Source organism: Gymnodraco acuticeps, unplaced genomic scaffold, assembly GCF_902827175.1.
Source record: "Gymnodraco acuticeps unplaced genomic scaffold, fGymAcu1.1, whole genome shotgun sequence".
In the NCBI taxonomy this organism is placed as follows: domain Eukaryota; kingdom Metazoa; phylum Chordata; class Actinopteri; order Perciformes; family Bathydraconidae; genus Gymnodraco; species Gymnodraco acuticeps.
The window spans coordinates 6,052-28,403 of NW_022992124.1; the positions used below are offsets into that span (position 1 = coordinate 6,052).

General features: G+C 44.4%; 1 protein-coding gene across 2 annotated transcripts; it reads left to right on the top strand.

Annotated features, from left to right (window-relative positions):
- The first annotated feature begins 232 nt into the window (after positions 1–232).
- Positions 233–14,564, top strand: LOC117537855 (ATPase MORC2-like). Of its 2 annotated transcripts, XM_034203233.1 has the most exons (28): positions 233–377; positions 971–1,121; positions 2,307–2,360; positions 2,452–2,486; positions 2,570–2,638; positions 2,775–2,865; positions 2,968–3,076; positions 3,509–3,668; positions 3,858–3,966; positions 4,080–4,205; positions 4,293–4,372; positions 4,462–4,544; positions 4,679–4,764; positions 5,339–5,479; positions 5,567–5,721; positions 6,072–6,200; positions 6,303–6,408; positions 6,558–6,690; positions 6,772–6,855; positions 7,233–7,472; positions 8,672–8,962; positions 9,887–10,006; positions 11,286–11,343; positions 11,736–11,874; positions 11,963–12,130; positions 12,228–12,321; positions 13,362–13,550; positions 13,694–14,564. In XM_034203233.1, exons 2-28 carry the CDS (start codon positions 1,054–1,056, stop codon positions 13,760–13,762), a joined length of 3,186 nt encoding a protein of 1,061 aa, XP_034059124.1. In that variant the 5' UTR covers positions 233–377; positions 971–1,053; the 3' UTR covers positions 13,763–14,564. The 2 variants fall into 2 exon arrangements, with proteins under 2 accessions (XP_034059124.1, XP_034059125.1); XM_034203234.1 differs by lacking the exon at positions 9,887–10,006.
- Positions 14,565–22,352: the final 7,788 nt, after the last annotated feature.

The following is a 22,352-nucleotide window of genomic DNA, read 5'->3' on the forward strand; positions in this document are numbered from 1 at the left end:
CCCTTTGCCAAAATGGTGTGTGTTGCCGAATGTGATCAGTTGACAAACTCACAATAAACAAATGTTTTTTTTCTAAAAGTCTGTTTCAAATTATACATATAAAATTGTCTCTACAATATTTCAATAGTCATTCTAACGACGTAAGGCGGGACCGCTGATGTACCGGTATGTTACCTCGTCTACTTAGCAGGATCTCTCGTCCAATCATTGTAAATAATATTTACAGGGGGCTTTCCTATTGGTTGAATATAGAAAAATAGAGGCGGGATTTGTGCAGAATGCAGATCGAATGGTAACCAACGTCGAAGTGGTTGTTGGATTATTCGCGGCCTGACGGATTGTTTTATGTTAAGGACAAGGAAACGTAACTTTACAAAGTATGTATTATTGCTTATACATATTATTACTCTAGGCCGAAGCAACTACAAAGTCGCCATATTTTAAAACGGTCGGCAAAGTGTGTGAAAATGACTTGAGAGAGCTCCATGTTTCCAGTGTGAAGCTAGCTAGCTAGCTACTGTTAGCTAATAAACACTCAAGACGCAAACGTCTGTTAGCGACAGTTAGCCTAACATTAAACGTTAGAATCGTTCATGCATAACGTATGAAACGTTTATTAAGGTGTATATCATGTGTACTTTACTTAATATGACTTTGCATAGATCGAAAACAATCACTGACTTCAGCATAAACAACTTATATAAATGTGTCTTGATAGCTAGCTAAGACTGCCTAAATGCGCCCTTTGCTCTCTTCCATGAAATGTTGATGTACCCAGTCAGGCCCCACACGTGGAGTCTCTTCCACGGGGGCAGCGTTCATTCAGCTGGATGTTTAGTTTCCCCCAATGAACTGTTGAGTGACTCAATAATCTGCTGTCGCATCATGTCCATGGGGACAGCAAGAGGAGTCACGTTAAAACCTTGTAGGTCAATATGCAACACCTTTGATGGTTGTCTTTCCTCTCCAGGATGAAAGCTCTGGTCTAGAGCTCCATTGTGAAGAAAGAACACAAACGGAAAACCAGGAAGCTAGAAATATTTCTGTGTGGCCATGGCCTACTCGAACTACAGCAACCTGAGCAGGGCTCAGCTCACCTTTGAGTATCTGCACACAAACTCGTAAGTACTGACATGCTGGCAACTAATATGTGCATATTAACTTGGTACTACACATAATTATGCTGGGGAATATCACAGATCAGCAATTAGATACGTTATACAACATATTACACCTTTAACCATCATTCGTGTCAATGTTTTTGAAGGTTCAGACTGAAAGGCTTACAACAGATCAACGCCCACATTACAGATACACCTTAACTCTATTCATATCTGTTACACATTCTACACAACATGTAGCTTGTACTGATGATCATGTCTGGTAAAGCCTTATAATCAGTTCAATGAAGAAGAAAATATGTATCCATGTAATTTTGGCAGTTTGAAAAATAATACATATGACATAACAGTCATATGTGAGACTATTATTTTTCAAACTGCCAACATTTGAAATGTATATTAACTAACATTTCTAAAATCCACTCTGTCAGTGTGTGAATGAGAAATGTGTACTTTTACTTTGTGATCTTTTAATATGAGTGTGATCTGGCAGATGTGTAACACATGATGTGTTTGAATCTTTTCAACTTGATGGAATCATGAAAGTGCAGCAGAAAAAGAAAATGTCATCTAAGGATTGATGTAATTCACAACATGTTCTTGCATGGTTTCAAAAGGCACTTGCATTTACTGTATGTCTCTGTACTTCACAAGCAAAGATGGAACCAAGGAGCTTTATCTTGTCATTGCTAGAACAAGTAGGCTAATCGTGTTTTAGCGAACAGATCGGTCCATGGTTGAATAGGTTGTGGTGCCCCGGTCAACAAAGTCAGTAACATGGCAGTTAACACATCCTGGGCTCATTTCCAAATCCACTGCTATGGGATTATGCACTGGAAGGGTTTACCCAAAGTACTCAAACAATAGTGCTTTATTAGGTGTTTGGAATAGCTGATGAGCTTGTGGTGTGCATTACATATGGAGTAAACATTACAAATAAATCAAAAATAATAATGAAATGCTCTTGGAACCGGAAGCTGTATACTAACTCTGTTTGAGTGTAGCTTATACTCAACAGCTGGTTTGCATAAATGCATATCTCTTCATACACTTGAGACAAATACAGGTTGTATAACAATTGCATGCAGAATAATAATGGGGATATCTGTATCAGGGGCAACAGTTTGTCTTTACCAGCTGGTCCTGCTATATCAACTGAAATCCTTCTTCACTGTCTGTTTTCAGGACGACCCACGAGTTCTTGTTTGGAGCCTTAGCCGAGCTTGTGGACAATTCAAGGTGCAGAAAGAACATTCAATGGTGGACACCTTATGACTGATATTGTTCTTATTAAGTAAAATATCTCACAGTTGCTTTATTTCCTTCACAGAGATGCAAATGCCACACGAATAGACATCTACACAGGTACACCTGAGAATAACAGTTTACACAGTGAAGCATGCACAATTATTCTTTGCTCACTTTACATGTGGTTTTCCTTTTCACAGACAAAAGGCCCGAGCTGCGGGGCGGCTACATGCTGTGTTTTCTGGATGACGGTGTTGGAATGGACCCTTGTAAGCGCTCATTTATTCAATCACTAAAAGCTTCTTTTTATGATAAAAGGTGTTTTGTTGTAGGAGTCTTGTAAGGTTTTCCGATGATGTTCTGCATGTCTTTTATTTGAAACATGATGAATATTTATTTTATTAGATGAGTCAACTCACGTGATCCAGTTTGGGAAGTCAAGCAAAAGGTCCCATGAGTCCACTCAGATTGGCCAGTATGGAAACGGACTGAAATCGTAAGACATTCTCTGCTTCTGTTTGAATATGACATTTTACATTTGGTACATTTAGTATTTGAACAATTTCCCACATCGTTAAAAATGTTTTTGTTTTCCCAGCGGCTCTATGAGGATCGGGAAAGACTTCATCTTGTTCACGAAAAAGGGCAATAAGCTCACTTGCCTTTTCATGTCGAGGACTTTTCACGAAGAGGAGGGACTGGACGAGGTCAGAGTCAACTTTTAGATAGAGCTGTTGAATGGCGGTCGTCAATTTGAATAGCTCTATGTACTAGTTTAGCTTTGCTTGTTACTGTTCTGTATTACATTGCCTGTTCAGGCTTCAAGAGATAATTATTTACCGCCATTTTCATATACTTTTGACAAGCAGAGTGAGTTGTTCTTCCATCTTTGATCATACACTTTAATGGACTGGGAACAAACTGGTTTCATTATCATGTTTTACTACATTTTCTTGTTCTCTATTTCTTCCTCTACATTTACTCAGTCTGTAAAATTACTGTATAATATGTCATTAATTGATGAAATAACTGTATTTAAGTCCTTTTGAATACTTGATTCAAACTTATTTGGGTACCCATTTCACTTTTCATCTCAAGCTTCTCTTAACTTAACCTAAAGCTTTTGATACTCTCTTCAGGTGATCGTGCCTCTTCCCTCCTGGGATCTGAAAACCAAGGAACCGCTGACCTCTGACCCCGAGAAGTACGCCATAGAGACGGAGCTGATCTACAAATACTCACCTTTTAAAAGTGAACAGCAGCTGATGGAGCAGTTCAACAAAATAGAAAGTAGCAGTGGTAAGCAAATGAATGTTTGTGAAGAGAACAGTTGTGTGGAAAATGATTTGTCTTGTGTCTATATCAACACATTACATTCTTTATATACACTTTGAATGATATAGAGTTTTTCTATAAGCTTTGGTTTTTGTGAATGATGTGGTTGCTCTGTATTGCAGTGCTTACTTTAGTGTTGTGCTTTGTTGAAAGGCACTCTTGTGATCGTCTATAATCTGAAGCTGGACCACAGAGAGCCAGAGCTGGATGTAGAGACGGATCACCAGGACATACTGATGGCTGGGACTCCTGTTGAAGGAGTGTAAGTGACTCCATTGAACCGTGCAATCACTAACCCATGGTGAAAGGAATTGTATTTTGTATTGATAGGACATTTAATGAGTGTTAATGGCCGCACTCTTTCCTCCCCCACAGGAAGCCGGAGAGGAGGTCCTTCAGGGCGTACGCTGCTGTTTTGTACATTGACCCACGCATGAGGATTTATATCCAGGGACATAAAGTCAGGACTAAGAGACTGTCCTGCTGTTTGTATAAACCGAGGTAAAATGATAACTCACTTGCACTGTGTCTGTTAACCACGGCGGTCTAGTGACAACACTTTAATCCACCTTCTTGTTTTGTTGATAGGGTTTATAAATACACATCGACTCGTTTCAAAACTCGTGCCGAGCAAGAAGTGAAGAAAGCGGATCACCTGGCTAAGATTTGTGAGATAGGGGTGAAATGGGACTTGTATTTACATTTTAGTTTTGTGACTCGCGTGCTAATCAGTTACGACTTTGGTTATTTATTTCAGCGGAGGAGAAAGCCAGAGAGGCGGAGAGTAAGCAGATGGCTTTGGAGACCAGACTAGGAGACGACCTGTCAAAAGATTCACGGGTAAGCAGAAGGGGATAATTTTAGTTTATGGCGCGTGTCCACACCATGTTTGTATAAAAATGTAATTGTTATTTGAAACCCCTGCCTTAATGTGAGGTTGTTAACGTTTGTTCCTCCGTCCTTTCTTCCTCTAGGCAATCCTTCGAAAGGTTCAAGATTCAGCCATGATGCTTCGACGGGACTGTGACATGAAGAAAAGGATTCTCGAAGCCAAACAGAAGTATGATGGACAACATTGTGAAACATTAACATTATACATTGCTGTGTATATTGAATATTCCTTTGTGAATATGTGTTCTGTATTTTCATGGAAATTATAAAGAATGGTAACTACAGGGGGTCCGCGGGGTCTTAAAGTATTAAAATTGATAAATCAATTTAGCGAAAATTAAGGCTATTATAAAGTATTAAATGGCATTTTCCAAGGTATTACATTTTGTAGCTTGTTCACAATAAGTATATCAATTGTCTAAAGAGGTTGTATTCTACAGTCTGCCTGAATGTAATCATTGCGTAGGTGTGTAGTGTGATTCTGTGTAGTTTATTTATGGCATCCCGTGTGAGGTAAAGTGTGTCGCCAATGTAACCGGTTAAAACTCAAAGTGGCGATGAGGTCTTAAAATGTATGGAAAGGGTCTTAAAAAAGGTCTTAAAAGGTATTCCATTTGACTTCAGGATTCCTGCATATACCCTGAACTAGAAAGAATATCCCAACACAACACCTTTTTTAAAATAGCGTTATTGCTGAGCTTTCTCTATTTCCTATCTGTGTCCAACACTTTCTTGTTCTTCAGAGCGCTAAAGGAGCCCAAGGAGTTGAACTTTATATTCGGAGTGAACATTGGTCAGAGAGACCTGGATGGGATGTTTGTGTACAACTGCTCTCGTCTCATCAAGATGTACGAGAAGACAGGGCCTCAGCTGGAGGGAGGCATGTGAGTAACATCGAGCAGAGTTTGAAAAGTGACAATGTTTGATTATAAAGATAAATATTTGACACTTATGTGATTTGTGTGTTTTAGGGCCTGTGGAGGTGTGGTTGGAGTAGTGGATGTCCCGTATTTAATTCTAGAGCCTACTCACAACAAACAGGACTTTGCAGATGCCAAAGAGTATCGACATTTACTGAAATCCATGGGGGAACATTTAGCTCAGTACTGGAAGGACACTAACATTGGTGAGTTTCTCTGAAATGTGGGTTTTTCATTTGCCACCAACACTGGACATGCACATTAATCATTTACCAGTTTAGGTCATAGCTTCCTCCCTACAGCCTAACACTGCCCTCCCAATAAGTGCTCGACTGATATGGGGTTTTCAATGGCCGATTTTTTGAGAAGGAGCGAGAGCGTAAATGTCCACAAGTCATCTAAAAAAACAAACGTTGATAAAACAAAAAAAGCTAATTGGTTATAAATATATTTGAACTTGCATAAATGAATGAAAACAATGTTCATGTGTTTGCTTTATTTCTTTTTAATAAATGAATTTGCAGTATGAAATGCTGAGCGTCTGTTTGTTATGCAGCTCAGAAAGGCATAGTGAAGTTCTGGGATGAGTTCGGATATCTGTCGGCCAGCTGGTCCGCACCCCCGTCATCAGAGCCGAGATACAAGAGGCGTCGGGCCATGGAGATACCGCTTACTATCCAGTGTGGTACGTTACACATCAATACACACACCAAACTCACACACTGTCTCGACAAGCGTACTTACTGCCACATCCTACACTGACTCTGACTCTGCAATTTATCTTCAGATAAATGTTTAAAGTGGAGAACGCTGCCATTCCAGATGGATGCTGTGGACAAACGCTACCCAGACAGCTGGGTGTGTCTCATGAACCCCGACAGCAACCAGGACAGGTGGGCAGAGTGGGGTTTCATAGGATATGTCTTTAAAGTTGTAATGCATTGTTCATGTTGCATGTGTATTGCATGCCAAGGTTGTTGCTGTTTATCAATCAATGTAGTGTTCCTACGAGCTAAACAAAGTGTGCGTTTTCTGGTCTTAGGTGCGATGCTTCTGAACAGAAACATAATTTGCCATGTGGTGTTCTGAAGAAAGACAAGCTGACGGGTGAAGTCAAGCAAAAAGAGCTGGCAGAGAAAATCAAACTGCAGCAGGAGAAACTCGAGGCCTTGCAGGTATTTAATCAGTCCCTCTCTTTTCAGCGCTCTCTGTTTTATCTACATCAGGACTCAATTGATTGTATTTTCTCTTACCAGAAAACCAGCACCATCAAATCTGCAGCGGATATAAAGAAGCTGCCTCTGGATGCCAGCATGAAACCCTCCGAGGGTTCCTCTCAGGTACAAACTCCTTTCTCCTTTCTTCCTTTCGGTTTGAATTCAAAGTCATTTCATGCCTTTATTTGATACGGTCATAGTTGAGATGTGAGGCATTGACTATCATTAGTATTTATGTTGTCATTATGTTTTATTTTCATACTGGGGATATCAATTGAAATACGAGCAATAACACACAAGTAATAACATTCCCGGTAAAATAAGTTTGCACGGATGTCTAATTTATGAAAAAAATGTTAACGATTGAATGATCAACAACCCAATTTGATCAAAGCATTAATATATAAATTCCTCTTTAACGTCTAATAGCATACATTATAAAAAAGATTTCTTCACAGTAATACAATTATTTTTGTGTGCTTCACATGTTTTTGATTTAGGCAACCAGGTCTTCTGAGAGGTCCATAACGCGGGCCCGCTCCCCCCCGCTTCCAGCTCATCTAAAGGGCGGCCCCCCATCTCGTGCCTCTCCTCAGCGCCCCACCCGATCACCTGCTCCGCCACCACCAATTAAAGTCGAACCATCCAGGTCCAGAGCTGCAGCAAAACCTCCTCCACCTGCAGCCAAGCCTGTACCCAAAGCTACTGCCAAAACCCCCCCGCCCACCCGCAGCTCCCGGGTAAGATTCATGTTTCAGGCAACGCTCACCACAGCAAGAACAGCTTCTACCCCTCAGCCACCAGGCTGCTCAACCAACAGTCCTAAGAGACAACTCTTTTAATTACCAAACTCAAGTGCACTTAATAACTTTTTTTTTTACGCACTCTAAAGATTTTACGCCATTGCTTCTCTATTTATTCGGCCCTGTATGATTGTTTACGTTCGTAAACGGGCCCCGGGGCTGAATTATTAAAGACCGTGGTACCGTTAAGCTCCGACGTTATCGGTCTTTTTATCGGTACTGGAGACAAGTAAAAAATACGTCATATGTATTATTGCTACATAAACATTATATTGCAGTTTTAGTTTCGCCAACTCCGTTTCTAACATGCAAAAAGACTATGTGCGAGGGGGCGGGGCAGTTTACACACGCAGCTGCTACATGCAGCAACACACACGGCGGAGATGGCGAGGAGAACTAAGCGCTCCGAGGTGTGGTTACACTTTACCCGTCTCGATGTGGACAATGCTCGTTGCCAATAGTGCAATAAGAGTTTAGCATGTAAGGGCGGTAACACGAGCAATTTGTCTAAACATTTAGCAAAAGTGCTCCACATTCAGACGGAGGAATGCACCGGGTTCGACTGTCTTTCTAGCAGCTCTGTAGCCCCATCCACGAGTAACGTTTCCACGTCAGGTGTTATGTATGCTGGCAGCAACACACGGAGTTAACTACATTATACAAACATGGGTTAATGATTAGAGGTAACTGAGTTATTTATTTTGTTAAAGTTTCAGCTATTCTGTTTACAGTTCTGTCATCAGATTATTTAATACGATTTGTTACAACATTGTTTTTGTTTTTTATGTGAAATATTATGTATTTCATTTAAATAAAAAGCAATGTTAGTTTTGTTCACAATTTGTTTGGTTAGTTTACCTTCTTTTTTTCTCCAAAAGAACCGATAAAAATACCGTTAAAAGACCGGATCGATAAGCGGTATCAATAAAAGTAGTAGTACCGTTAAAACCTTAACGATACCCATCCCTAGCCATACTGGCGTATTTTTATTGTTTGTCTAAAAACTCGCTGTATATTTTTGTACAACGACAACAAAGGCTTTCTATTCGATTTGTAAAAACCACAAAGTACCAATGGAAGGTTTTGTTGCTGGTCGTACAAGTGAATGTTAAATTCTGATATCTCTCTCCTGACAGACACCAGCCAAAGCATCACCAGCCAAAGCATCACCAGCCAAAGCAACATCTGCTGTACAACGCAAGAGAGTCATAACGGTGGTCGACAGTGAGGATGAGGAGGAAGAGGAGGAAGAAGAAGAAGAGGAGGAGAAGGATGAGGATGATGACAGTGAGGTGGAGAGTGAAGAAGAACCGCGGACAAAGAAATTCAAGATGGCAGCAGCAGCAGCAGCAGCTGCAGCAGCAGCTGGTAACCGTGGGAAAGTGATAGAGAAGTCCTTGCCTCCCAAACGTGGCAAGTTGGACGAGGTAAACACACAACAGACTTTGCTTGTAGCTCAAAGGTCTGTACACCTTTATCTAAAGAATATAAAATTACACATTCAGGTCATACCTCATAAAGTGAATCACCCTGTGTGCATCAGTGTTGTGAAGGACTCGCCTTTAGGCAGCGAGGAAATGAAGAGGACAGATCCTAGGAGCCTGAAATTAGCAGCATTGGGGCAGTTTGATTAAAGTTTAGATCGTAAAGACTAATGTGTACCTACACAGGGGGTCCGCGGGGTCTTTAAAAAAGTATTAAAAGTTGATAAATCAATTTAGCGAAAGTTAAGGCTATTAAAAAATATTAAACGGCATTTTCCAAGGTATTACATTTTGTAGCTTGTTTTCAATAAGTATATCAATTGTCCAAAGAGGTTGTATTCTACAGTCTGCCTGAGTGTAATCATTGCGTAGGTGTGTAGTGTGATTCTGTGTAGTTTATTTATGGCATCCCGTTGGGTTTGACGTCATCTGAACAGGACATCTCACGCTCACTGCTTGATAGCGCGCGAAGGTCCGTTTACGCCGGTTGTTAAACAACATCGTTATGGGGAATGCAAGTAGTAGGAAGGATAATCAATACTGTATATAGTAAACGTGAGGTAAAGTGTGCCGCCAATGTAACCGTAACTGTAAAAGGTCTTAAAGGTCTTAAAAGGTATTACATTTGACTTCAGGATTCCTGCATATACCGTGCTGCTACACATGTGTATGAGAATGGCATTCATTTTTTTTTTTATAAGATTATGTGACTTTTACTTATCTCTCCAGATCAGTGAGAAAACTGAAAAAATCAAATGGGTTAATTTCCTTCCCATAGTATTTGTGTTGGGTGTCTGGGAAAATTACTGAAATTAGGACCATATAAGGAAGAAAACCTCCAAACAGACCATACTCTCGACCTTGCAGGTTAAAACCCTCTCCGAGCCCGAGAAGAAAGGACTTTCTTCTCCTTTACAACAAAAGCCAACCACATCGACCTCTATTCCTGAATCCATTTCCATGCAGCGGCATGGCGCTAAAGCAAAGGTAGCTTTGTTCGGTCCCTCTCTACTACCCTTTAATCAAGCCGGGCTGCATCTGCTCTCATAACCTCTAACTATAATTAATTAACCTTTCAGCTGTTATGGGTACTGTCGGATTATCACTCTCTCTTCTCACAATCATCTCTTTCCATCTAACAACTACTATCAAGCATGACACCCTCACCCACTGCCTGCAGTGAACTGGGTCTTTAACTTCCTTCTTTAAAGCCCCTGTCACACTGTCCCGAAATTGACACCAGATGGACACACGATAAAGGAAATGTTCAAATTCGGCTCTGACCGTAATAACATCAGGCCATTCGCGAGGGCATCTTAAGCCATCGTATGACCGCCGGTGGAATTTTTCAGGCTCCAGCAGCAACTTCGTGAGCGGTGGCAAAATCTTTGGCATGCCAAAAAATTGCCGACGGACCTTGCGAAGGTTCATTTTCATGTTGAATTCGTGTGTCCATTTTGCCCTTCGTAAGGCACTCATGAGGGCATCTTGTCATCTTCGTGTGATCATCGGTGCCATCGGGCATTTTTCGCCTCACGAAGACAATACGAAGGAAACAAGAAGCTACCCGATTGTCCTAGGAAGGTCACACGACTACGTGAAGCCCTCGCAATGCCATCGTGTAGCCATCGTATTATAGTACAATGACATCGAGATTGCATTTATTGCACAACAAAATCATGTAAACATATTATGTAAATAGCCCGATTTGTGTTCTGTGAAACTGAAAAGGATATTACAATGTTTTTGTTACTTTCGTTGCAGTTGTATGTCTTAAATGTAATTTAGGTTAACTTCCTGTTTTATTTAGATGCTTTTATTTTGAAGGCGAGTTTACGCTGTTGACAGGAAGTTGTTGGAAACAACATGACGGAGATAAGTAATATCTTCTAATCTACATATACAGACGGAGAAAGTGAAGAATAAAGTGTATGTTTAAATGCTGGCAGCCCCCGAAGAGGCACAAGCTCTTACGTTGAGTCTCTGGATACATTCTAAATCATCAGTAAAGTCTACGAGCATATTTTCGTGTGTGGTTCAAGTGCCATCGTGTGGCCTTCTGTAGGCATCGTACTTGCTTCGGCTGTTGACCAAGTTCGGGGCCATCTTCGTGCGAAATTCACAATTCCATCTTCGTGTGTCCATCTGGTGTCAATTTCGGGACAGTGTGCTTAACAGGATGCAAATATTTTCTTTTAACCTTTCTTTTCAGTAAACACTATTTATTTCACTGCAGTGGGATTTACGATTGTCTTCTTTTGTGCAGGACTCGGAGAAGCCCCTACAGGAGGAAACGGGGGACAACACGAAAAATGCTCAGAAAGGTGAGTTTATTGTCTGATCTACACCAACAATGCATGGAGTGATCAGCAGGCGATCAGTCTTATTTAGTCATATCAAAGCAACACACACATCCTGTCAGTGGTGTGGAGTTCTTCAGCCTGCTTAGAGATGATTAGCCATGTAAGAACAGCTTCACACACAAAGAAAGTCCTGTAACTTGGTGCCGTTTTGGATTAGATGTGAGTTATTTAAAGTCATTGAAATGTTGTGTATGCTGTCAATTGTAGTTCTTAAAAAGAAAACAAATCAGATTCTGCAAAAATAAAAATCTGACTTTTAAGAAATCAGCCAAGAAAAGCAAATATGTATCACTAATAAAACAAAAAAATATAACCTGATATAAGAATGTCTACCTGGGTTTATTTGTCTACAGATAAAGGGCTGCTGGTTGAAGTACGTGTCAATAAGGAGTGGTACACCAGCAAAGTCATTGCTGTGGAGGTGAACAAACAGAGCGTTCGCTGGAAAGTGAAGTTTGACTATGTACCTAGAAACACTCCTAAAGACAGATGGTGAGACTCTTAAGCTGCATTCAGGGCACATGCTGGTGACTTTGTCAGATTACTAATTTCCTATACGTGTATGTTTGTGTCTGTGAAGGGTGTTCAAGGGAAGTGATGATGTCCGGTTGATGCGGCCGCCATCTCCAATCTCTCAGACCCCTGACACCCAGCAGGAGGCAGAGAAGGGGCCGGCCCCCATGGAGCCCGACACCACCCAGCCAGGCACCAGCCGGGAGGTGACCGATAGTCTGGTTACCATGCTGAGGTGAGCTGGTTACAATGAACTGGTGTTACCATGTTTAAAGGAGGACAGCCACTCTCTTAGTACTGTGGCTTGATCTCTGAGCCCTCTGTGTTTCCAGGACCATGCTGCGTTACTTCTTCCCTCCTGCTTTTCGGATCCCAAAGGACGACGTTAACAGCATATCGGCTGAGGAGTTGGTGGCCTTTCCTTTGGTAAGATAACTAACGCTTGAATATATTCACAAGTGTTGGTGCTTTATGTTATTAATTACACATTTACTTTCTAGCTGTTTTTGTTTATATTAAATTGATCATTATTTAAGGTGTATATTTTAGTTAATTAAAGTCATTCTTTATGCTTTTAGGCGATAATCACTGGGTGATCTGGGCACCTGGTGGTTATTATATATTGGAGACAGGTGGTGGTGGGTTAGACCACCAACACAAGCATATGCTTTTTTTACCAGGAAAAGCACAGGTCAAAGGAGAAGTCGTTGGTCTGTTGCATTTTGGGTTATTGGAACAAAGAGTAAATAAAATGCACAAAAAACGAAATTCTTGCTTGGAAAATGGATTATTTCCTGCGTGAGATTTGCGTTCTGTTGCCTCGGCAGCAGTTTGAGTTAAAATATCTGTTCATTTTCACCCTAACACTAAGGTCAGATTTAAAAAGAAAAAAGAATGCTATCAATAAATTGTGTGGTTTGCACATGCAGTGTGGTTAAGATATTAAAATAAATAAAATGCTGAGAGAATGCAATATTGTATCTGCAGAGGAATTGATTTCCTTCAGCAGCATTAACATAGAGCTGCGTTCACACCTCTGTGCAGCACATGCCCTAACGACTGCCTGCCTGCAAAAGCATTCTCCAAAAGAGCAATGCATTCTGTAAATAGGATGCTGACAGTGTGGTGCTTCTTCAAATGTCATAATGGGTTTCTGGTGAGAGTGCAAGTTAAGGGCACTGTAAATATTTGAAACAATTGGTGGAAATGTTATACCAGGTCCAGTTTATCTTCTGGTTGTACTTACTGTTGCTAGTGCAATTTTGCACAACCCCAGCATTATCACAACCTCCATTGCTCCTTTTCTTCTTCCTTCTGCCGCCTCCTTCTCCATCCACGATGCCCTTCACGTTTTATTCTACTTTACTTTAGCGACAGTTGTGAAAGCCCCTTAACGAATATTACAGTTCTGGGAATGTGTTGATTTGTTCTTACTATTCTTTTTATTATTTCCTCCTGCTTTTCAGAAAGAGTATTTCCAGCAGTATGAATCAGGTCTGCAGTCTTTGTGCAACTCGTACCAGAGCAGAGCTGACACCAGAGCCAAAGCTGTTGAAGAGAAGAGCAACAGCAATGAGGTGAAACTGAAGGAGGCGGACGAGAAACTACAGAAACTACGAACAAACATTGTAGCACTCCTGCAAAAAGTTCAAGAGGTAAGTCTGCTTCACCTGGTCCGAGAAACAGGACATCCAGATCTTCAAATAGTTTGACAAAATGTATCTTTCTATCAAATGCAATCGTTGTTGTATAATTGTCAATGTTTGCAGTTACTAATATTGCTTTTTTACACTTTTAGGACATTGATATAAACACAGACGACGAGCTGGACGCCTACATAGAGGACCTTCTGACCAAGGGGGATTAAAGAAGACTGAGAGAGAAGAGTCCATGCACATAAACAGGCAGTTTTCATTACAGCCATTACCTGCTGACGGCTCTTTAATGACTCGTGCTTATCTGCAGAGTTGGGTGTCACGAGTTTGATCTTTGAGTTTGGGCAGGTTCTCTGGTGTTTCTACAGTGTTCGGTATCCTGTGGTTTTATCTCAAGTCCTTTTTTATATCCCTGCTTGTATCTGTTAATCTATGTTAAAGCCATCTTATCTTGATTGAAATATTGTATGTAGGTTTAAGACATGTATGCTCTCTTTATATAGTCTGCTAAAGCTGTGACAAACTGCTCCTCGTTTGGTTCATCGTCAGGTGAGATTTGGAAGTGACTGGGTTGCGCTCTGCAATGCAGCCTGTAGTTTAACTTTTATTTTTATACACTAAAAACACTGAAGTGTTTCCCATTACCTTTCTACATCCTGGTCCAACGAGGGAACCAGGTTAATATTTTACGGTTGGGTGCTGTTCCTCACCCATTAACGAGAACTACTTACTGGGTTTTATCAGTATGATTATTCCCTCATTTCCCTCTTACATTCAAACTCTGACTGTTCTGTGTTTATTTTTGGAAGGAAAAAAGTAATCTCACTCAAATGCAAAAGTTGTGTGTTCATAATAATGTGCCTGTGCCCTTCCTTTTGAACAGATTTTAACATGTCATGGAAATGTTTTATCAAACTGCATGCTTTCAGTCTTTTTGTTCTGATTGGAACAAATGATTCTGTATTTTTGACAAATCTTTACCTAGAACAATAAAACCGGTTCAGCAACACCTCATGATGAATCGATGTCTGTTATTGTTCATATGTCTGTATGTGTGAAAATAACCAAATACATTTAGACTTCAGTAAAAAGTCAACATCAGTTAATCAATTATCGGTTTCCATTAATACAATCTTAAAGGGTTGAAGGTGGGTGGAGTTTCTATTTTTTGAAAACATAATTTAACTAATTATAATTGTAACAATCTTGATTAACAGGAAATCTTCTTGCATTAGATAGTTAACTGTTTAACTCAATACTGTGAGCTCTATAAACGAAATTCCCTTTTAAATAAGTGGAAGTCTCTGAAGGATCTTAAGAACTGTGTAAATATATCTAAACTATCCGCATACCACTTTAAATGTTGTGTTTTTGGAACAGGACTTTTATTTTGAAGGGGAGAGTGGAGGCAGCTGTGGGGAATGTAAACAGTGCTGGACACTCAAAGCTTCAGGTAAGATAATATTGTTCTTGCATCTATGAAGCTCATAAATTTAACATGCAGACGATTTGCTGTTTTGAAGCACTCCACAATGTGAAAAGGCTAAAACTGATGGTCTTTACACGGTATTTAAGCTGTTCGCTTGTTATTGTTACAGAGCTCGGGTCACTTCCGGCTACGAAGTTGACGACACAGTACATACACAGTTTGACAAAGAACAGCTACGCTTAGCAGCGTGCTAACTGTATTAAACATTATACTGTAGTGCCGTGAAAAGAGAGTCGGAGGCGGTGTATTAAGAAAGGAGTTCCAATCTTTATTATCCATTACTTTCAGAGAGGTTAACACATGCACTGCTCTGCCTGATGAGCTAGCAGGAATGGCAGCTAAAGCTACAGGTGTTCCCCACTAAAGGGTCCGTGTGGCAACACAATAAGCAAGGTGAATTATGTCCAATAACGTGTCACCACACAAGCCCCCCCAGAATTCACACATAAACAAAATCAGCATGGCGGGGAGGAACGACACGCCGACCCCCACGACTCCTGAGCACGGGAGTCGGAAAAGTGACTCCCGCCTGTGCGGCCCCCGGAAGGGGAGGGACCGGAACAACAGGTCTTAAATCCGTGACAGGGGACGAGGCCGGGGGGCGGCCCCGTCGCGGAGGTCGAGCCAGCACCACAGGCTGGTCCAAGTCCAGGTGAGCAGCCTTCACCCGGTCCACCGAGACGTGCTCGGCCTTGCCACCCAGGTCGACCACCAGGTGCTTGTCCCCGTGCTCCAAGACCCGGAAAGGCCCATCATAAGGGGGCTGCAGGGGGCCTCTGTGCGCATCGTGCCGGATGAACACGTGCTCCGCCGAGCGGAGCTCTGCGGGAACCTGGGACACCTGAGTACTGTGCTGAGTAGTAGGGATCGGAACAAAGGCCTCAGCGGCGTCACGCAGGAAAGCCCGCTGGGCCGACGCCGACCAGGGAGCCGATGCATTTGGGAGGAAATCCCCCGGAACTCTCAGCGGCTGACCGTAGACCATCTCCGCTGTAGAACACTGCAGATCTTCCTTAGGTGCGGTCCTCAGGCCCAGCATCACCCAGGGCAGCTTGTCGACCCAGTTACCGTCCGTAAGGCCGGCCTTGAGGGCCGCCTTCATGGAGCGATGAAAGCGCTCGCAGAGACCGTTAGCCTGAGGGTGGTAAGCGGTAGTCCTGTGCAGCTTAACCCCCAAACCGCCTGCCACAGCGTTCCAGAGCTCGGACGTGAACTGAGAGCCCCTGTCTGAGGAAATGTCTGACGGGGTGCCAAAACGACACACCCACGTTGCAATGAAGGCCCGGGCAACGTCTGCGGCTGATGTCGAAACGAGCGGAACCGCCTCCGGCCAACGGGTCGTCCTGTCCACCATGGTGAGGAGGTAGGAAAACCCCTGAGAGGAAGGCAACGGACCAACCAGGTCAATGTTGACGTGATCAAACCTCCTCTCAGGCACCAGGAAACGCTCCAACGGGGCCTTCGTGTGGCGGTGCACCTTAGCGCGTTGACAAGCCACGCACTCCCTGGCCCAAGTCCTCACGTCCCTTTACAGTCCTTGCCAAACGAACTTCGCCGCTACCAAACGGACCGAAGGTTTAACGCCGGGGTGTGACAGGCCGTGCACAGCCTCGAACACAGGACGCCTCCAGCTGGCAGGGACGACAGGCCGCGCCAGGCCCGTAGAGACGTCACACAGGAGAGTAATGCCCGCGTCGCCGAACACCACGTCCTCCAAGCGCAGCCCCGCGCTCTCCACCTTCAGGGCCTGGACGCCGGGATCTGTGACCTGGTCTGCCGCCATGCGAGTATAGTCCAGGCCCAACTGGACGGCACCGATGACGACCCTGGAGAGGCAATCAGCAACCAGGTTCGACTTGCCAGCCACGTGCTTAATGTCCGTAGTGAACTCCGATATGTAGGACAGCTGCCGCTGCTGACGTGCCGACCAAGGCTCCGCCACTTTTGACATGGCAAAGGTGAGCGGCTTGTGGTCGACAAACGCCGTAAATTCACGGCCTTCCAGCATGAAACGGAAGTGCCGCACGGCCAAATAAAGTCCGAGGAGCTCCCGGTCAAAGGCGCTGTATTTGCGTTCTCTAGGCGTCAGCTGGCGGCTGAAAAAGGCGAGCGGCTGCCAAGCGCCCTCCACCCACTGCTCGTGCACTGCGCCGACCGCGTAGTCTGACGCGTCCGTGGTGATGGAGATGGGAGCCGTAGATGATGGGTGTGCCAGCAAAGCCGCCTGAGCCAACGCGGTCTTGACCTCAGCAAAAGCGCCGTCCGCCTCTGCTGTCCAGTCGATCTCCTGGACGGGGGTCTTGCCTTTCAACGCTTCATACAGCGGCCGCATGATGTGTGCGGCCCGGGCGATGAAACGGTGGTAGAAAGTCACCATCCCCAGAAACTCACGGAGCGACCGGGCTGTGAGCGGGCGAGGAAACGCCGCAACAGCCTCCACCTTCGCTGGCAGAGGTGTCGCACCGCCCTTGGTGACGCGGTGCCCTAGGAAATCGATGTCCGACACCCCGAACTGGCACTTTGCAGGATTGATGATTAATCCGTGTTCGTTGAGCCGTGTGAAAAGGGCTCGGAGGTGGGACAGGTGCTCCTGCACTGAAGCGCTGGCGACGAGTATGTCGTCGAGGTAAACAAACACAAACGGCAGGTCCCGCAGCACCGAATCCATCAGGCGCTGGAACGTCTGAGCGGCATTCTTGAGTCCAAAAGGCATCCGCAGGAACTCAAAAAGTCCAAAAGGCGTTATCACTGCTGTCTTGGGAATGTCCAGGGGGTGCATGGGCACCTGGTGGTATCCACGCACCAGGTCCACCTTGGAAAACACCCCCGTACCGGCCAGATGCGCCGAAAAGTCCTGAATGTGCGGCACCGGATAGCGGTCAGGCGTAGTGGCGTCGTTGAGTCGGCGGTAATCCCCGCACGGGCGGAACCCGCCGTTCGATTTGGGAACGACGTGCAGGGGGGAAGCCCAAGGACTGTCGGAGCGGCGGACAATGCCCAGGCGCTCCATGGTTGCGAACTCCGCCCTCGCTACAGCCAGCTTAGAAGGGTTCAACCGCCGGGCCCTGGCGTAGACAGGAGGCCCCCCGGTAGTGACGTGGTGTTCCACGCCATGCTTAGTGGTAAGCGCAGAGAAGGTGGGTAGCGACAGGTCTGGAAACTCGGCCAACAGTCTGAGAAACGTGTCTGCACCTGACAGCGAGCCTGACAGCCCGTCGTACGCTGCGCTGCCAAGTGTGCACACGAGGGAAGAAAACGTTAAGGCATCAACCAAACGCCTATTCTTAACGTCCACTAAGAGTCCATGAGCACACAAAAAATCCGCTCCGAGGAGGGGAAAAGAAATGTCCGCTGTCACAAAATCCCAGCTGAAACGCTGTCCTCCGATGCACAAACACATAGGCCTCACGCCGTACGTGCGAATGGGACTGCCGTTAGCCGTCGTCAATCGCGGTCCGTGCCCCCCACGGGCGACGTCTTCACTCGACGCTGGAACTACGCTCCGTTGAGCGCCCGTGTCACACAGAAACAGGCTCCCCGAAACGCTGTCGCTGACGAAGAGGAGCCTGCACGTGCCGCCGACGCTCAGAGCCACTACTGAGCGCCGGCCCCTCCGTTTCCCGGGGGTTTGTAGCTGCACGGAGCGATGCATCTCTTCGCCCTTGTCCCGAAACGTGCGTGGTAAACGCACTCTCCGGCGTCTCCACGCCGGCTAGCCACAGCCGTGTCCGGCCTCCGCCACGCTTTCTTGACTGCCGGTGGGCCGCTGAGCGTCGCGGCTAACGTCTCTGCCCCGGGCTGTTGCGTAGCCAGGAAAAAAACGATCCGCTTCCTCAGCCAAAGCACGGGGCTCCGTGACAGGCGTGTTGGCCAGCGCCGTCTGTACCCGGGGAGGCAAGTGACGCAGGAAAATCTCCGTGAATAAAATACGGGGATCTTCCCCCCCTAGCAGATTTAGCATTTTCTCCATTAGCTGGGATGGCTTGCTGTCTCCTAGGCCTTGAATGTCAAGTATCTGGCGGGCCCTCTCCTTAGCAGATAAGCTAAATGTCTTAAGGAGAAGGGCCTTAATCGCCTCATATTTGCCATGATGTGGGGGGGCTGCGATGAATCCCACCAACCTGGACGACGTGGAGCTCCCCAGCGCTGCTACCACATGGTAGTATTTTAGGTCCCCGTCACGGACCTGTCGGCAGGCGAAATGTGCCTCCACGTGTGCGAACCATGCCTCCGCGGTGTGCTCCCAGAATTCCGGCAGCTTTATGAAAACATCGCGCTCAGCCATGTTCGTTAATTTTCCGGAAACTTTCTCGGAAAAGTCAGGGTCACCAGTGTAGTGCCGTGAAAAGAGAGTCGGAGGCGGTGTATTAAGAAAGGAGTTCCAATCTTTATTATCCATTACTTTCAGAGAGGTTAACACATGCACTGCTCTGCCTGATGAGCTAGCAGGAATGGCAGCTAAAGCTACAGGTGTTCCCCACTAAAGGGTCCGTGTGGCAACACAATAAGCAAGGTGAATTATGTCCAATAACGTGTCACCACAATACTATGATTAAGTCAGATAAAATACAATTACTCTGAAGCGAATATCTGCATAAAAAGGGCTGCGGAGTCGAGTGGAGTGAACTTTGACCCACTTTAATGATCCTCAGTCACCATGGAGGCACCTCATAACATTGCTTTCAGTTTAGGCCCAATCCCAAACCACTCCCTCGACCCTACCCCTCCGTGATGGAGTGAACTCTGTCTGTAGCCACACTCGCAGCTCAACGAGGCTCCCTCCTGTCGGATGCATGGATGTATAAGAACTGGATACAGCGTGGGAGGCGGGGCCTCATTCATTCCTATGAGAGTTGCTCAATGGCGCATGATGACAAAATCATGGATGTATAATAAGAACTGGATACAGCGTGGGAGGCGGGGCCTCATTCATTCCTATGAGAGTTGCTCAATGGCGCATGATGACAAAATGGCCCAACTTTTGAGAGAGCGAAACGTCACAGATTACCCGGCATGCCTGAGAAGTACCCGTATGTGCACTCATAGAGCATGCGCAACTTTAACCACGCCGCCCAAAAGGCTCGTTCACATTAAGCACGTGCAATTGCGTACACGTAACAGCACCGCGCGTTCATGACAGCATGGTACTGGATTTATATTAACGAGGCGGCAGTTAGCAGCTAGCGGCTAGCAAGTAAATTATGCTAAGTTACACATCAATCGTTATGTACTTTTATATTACGCTGACATCAGGATCTAGTGATATCCAAGCAACAGAGCTTCATTTAGCATGATACTTGTGTGGGTTGTACATGAAACCACTTGGTAATATATAAAAATGTATATGTTGAAGCCTGTTATGATCAATTGTGAGTTAAAACTTTATCTAAAAAGTAATGCTGATGATGGATTACTGTGGTGGAGTTAAAATAACAATAGCCTATTTCTTTTTGAAATGTGATGGAGTAAAAAGATAGTAACTGATTGTTCATGTTAGCCCACAAGTAACTAAAACAATTGCAAGTGCAATAAGAAGCTACAGGAACGTTAATCTACGTCGGTAATATTAACTTTATTTAATACAACATTTACGGTACAAGATTTACATCATACAGCCCATGTAGTATAATATTTTACAAATGATGAATTACAGCAAACATGTGCAATATATCCATTATTACAGCTCCGTGGGCTGGCAGTAAGGCGATATGGTCCGTTGTTATTGTGCATCCATGGGTAAAAGGTACAACTCATGTAGTACTGAACACATCACATGAACGTGCCGGGCGGCGCGGTCCCGTGGGTTAGATGCACGTTCATAATGCAGAGGGAAATAACTCTCAGAATAACGTTATTAGCACATTTTTACAACTTGAGGAACGAATGTTTTTAATAAGGGCTATACAAGTGTTCATACTGGGTAGTTTATTTAGTTTAAAAAAAATTATCCAACGAGTTATAGACCATTCTTTCCCCATGTAAGTCAATGGGAAAAAGTGTTTCCGGGCCTGGCAACCAAACGGATGTGCAGTACCGCCGTTTGGCCAGCACGAATATTTCCATCTGAGTCCGGTGTCAGTACCAGATATGGGCTGCTTCTCAGGTCGACTATTTTCATTTCCTCGCTCCTCGGTCCTCGGTCTCACCGGAAGTTGATTTGCCTGCGCCATCTTGAGTACCGTCCCATGGCTCTTATTTCTGCCGGAGGACCGAGGATCGAGGAGCGAGGAGCGATCATGGAGGAGCGATAACCGAGGAACCACCAGACCATCCTTCGATGAAATCCTCAGATACTCACCCCGCCCCCTTACTGTGTATCGCTCACTGATTGGACGAGGCAGTGCATGCACTGATCTGATGCTTCTTGACATGAGAGCAGAGTGAAGAAAACACATGAACCTCACGAGAGTCACTCCTCAGTTTATACCGTGTTTTGTTTCAATTCATGTATCATTTAGTTACAAATATGTGATATATCTGAACAACAAAGTGGTCAAAAATCATTTAATTCATTTTTTGGAAACGTTTTCATGATCGCTTTTTTCGTTTTACATTTTCATTTATTGTCATTTCCATTCAGTCAGTCATTAAGTGCTATTGAAATGTTAATATGCTACATATCCACACAAACACACAAAGTGTGCAATCCAATGAATGTTAATCCAACTGGGTTTTGATAGATAACATATCTCTTTTTCTTCTCTCAATTATTTTATTTCTTTAGTGCACTCTAATCAATATTAATCAAACTATTGTTCGTTTATACATTTTAAGAATGGCGTTTATCTTTTTTGAGAATTAGTTCTTATTTTATTTTATTTATTGGGGTCTACAACAGATGATACAAATGTTTGTGTCAGTAAATGTGTACTAACAGAGGCGGGGGGGTGTGTGGAAATAACGGGACATGAGCTGCTGTCAGACGATCAGCTGTGCAGCGTCATCACAAACGGACGTCGCTTCACGTGACGCTCCGGAGGAAAGGACGTCCCATTGCTCTTAAAACTCATTTCCCTGCTTCTCGTGGTTTCCTTGCGTCCCTCCATGCTTCCCTGGTGGGAGGGACTAAACGCAGGGAAACGACGCAAGTGAGGGAAGCAAGGATTTCATTTAATCGACCTGAGAAGCAGCCATATTCGGGCTACCAGATATGTTCGGGTGTATTTCCGTCGCATCCGTCATCCGTCATGTCCGTCTACTCACCTCCCTCTGCTCCCAGCGCTCTGCTGCCACACACCGGCCGTCTGCGGAACTGCAGCTGGAGGAACTCGGGACAGCTTGTTATGTGTGGGGTGCTATGGTGGGGTCCCATG

Bases quoted from the DNA above. Each gene is read 5' to 3' on its own strand.
- LOC117537855 (XM_034203233.1), top strand. From the start codon at position 1,054: ATGGCCTACTCGAACTACAGCAACCTGAGCAGGGCTCAGCTCACCTTT. The intron at 6,691-6,771 runs GTATTTAATCAG...TTCTCTTACCAG, and splicing joins AGAAACTCGAGGCCTTGCAG to AAAACCAGCACCATCAAATC. The intron at 8,963-9,886 runs GTAAACACACAA...TCGACCTTGCAG, and splicing joins AACGTGGCAAGTTGGACGAG to GTTAAAACCCTCTCCGAGCC.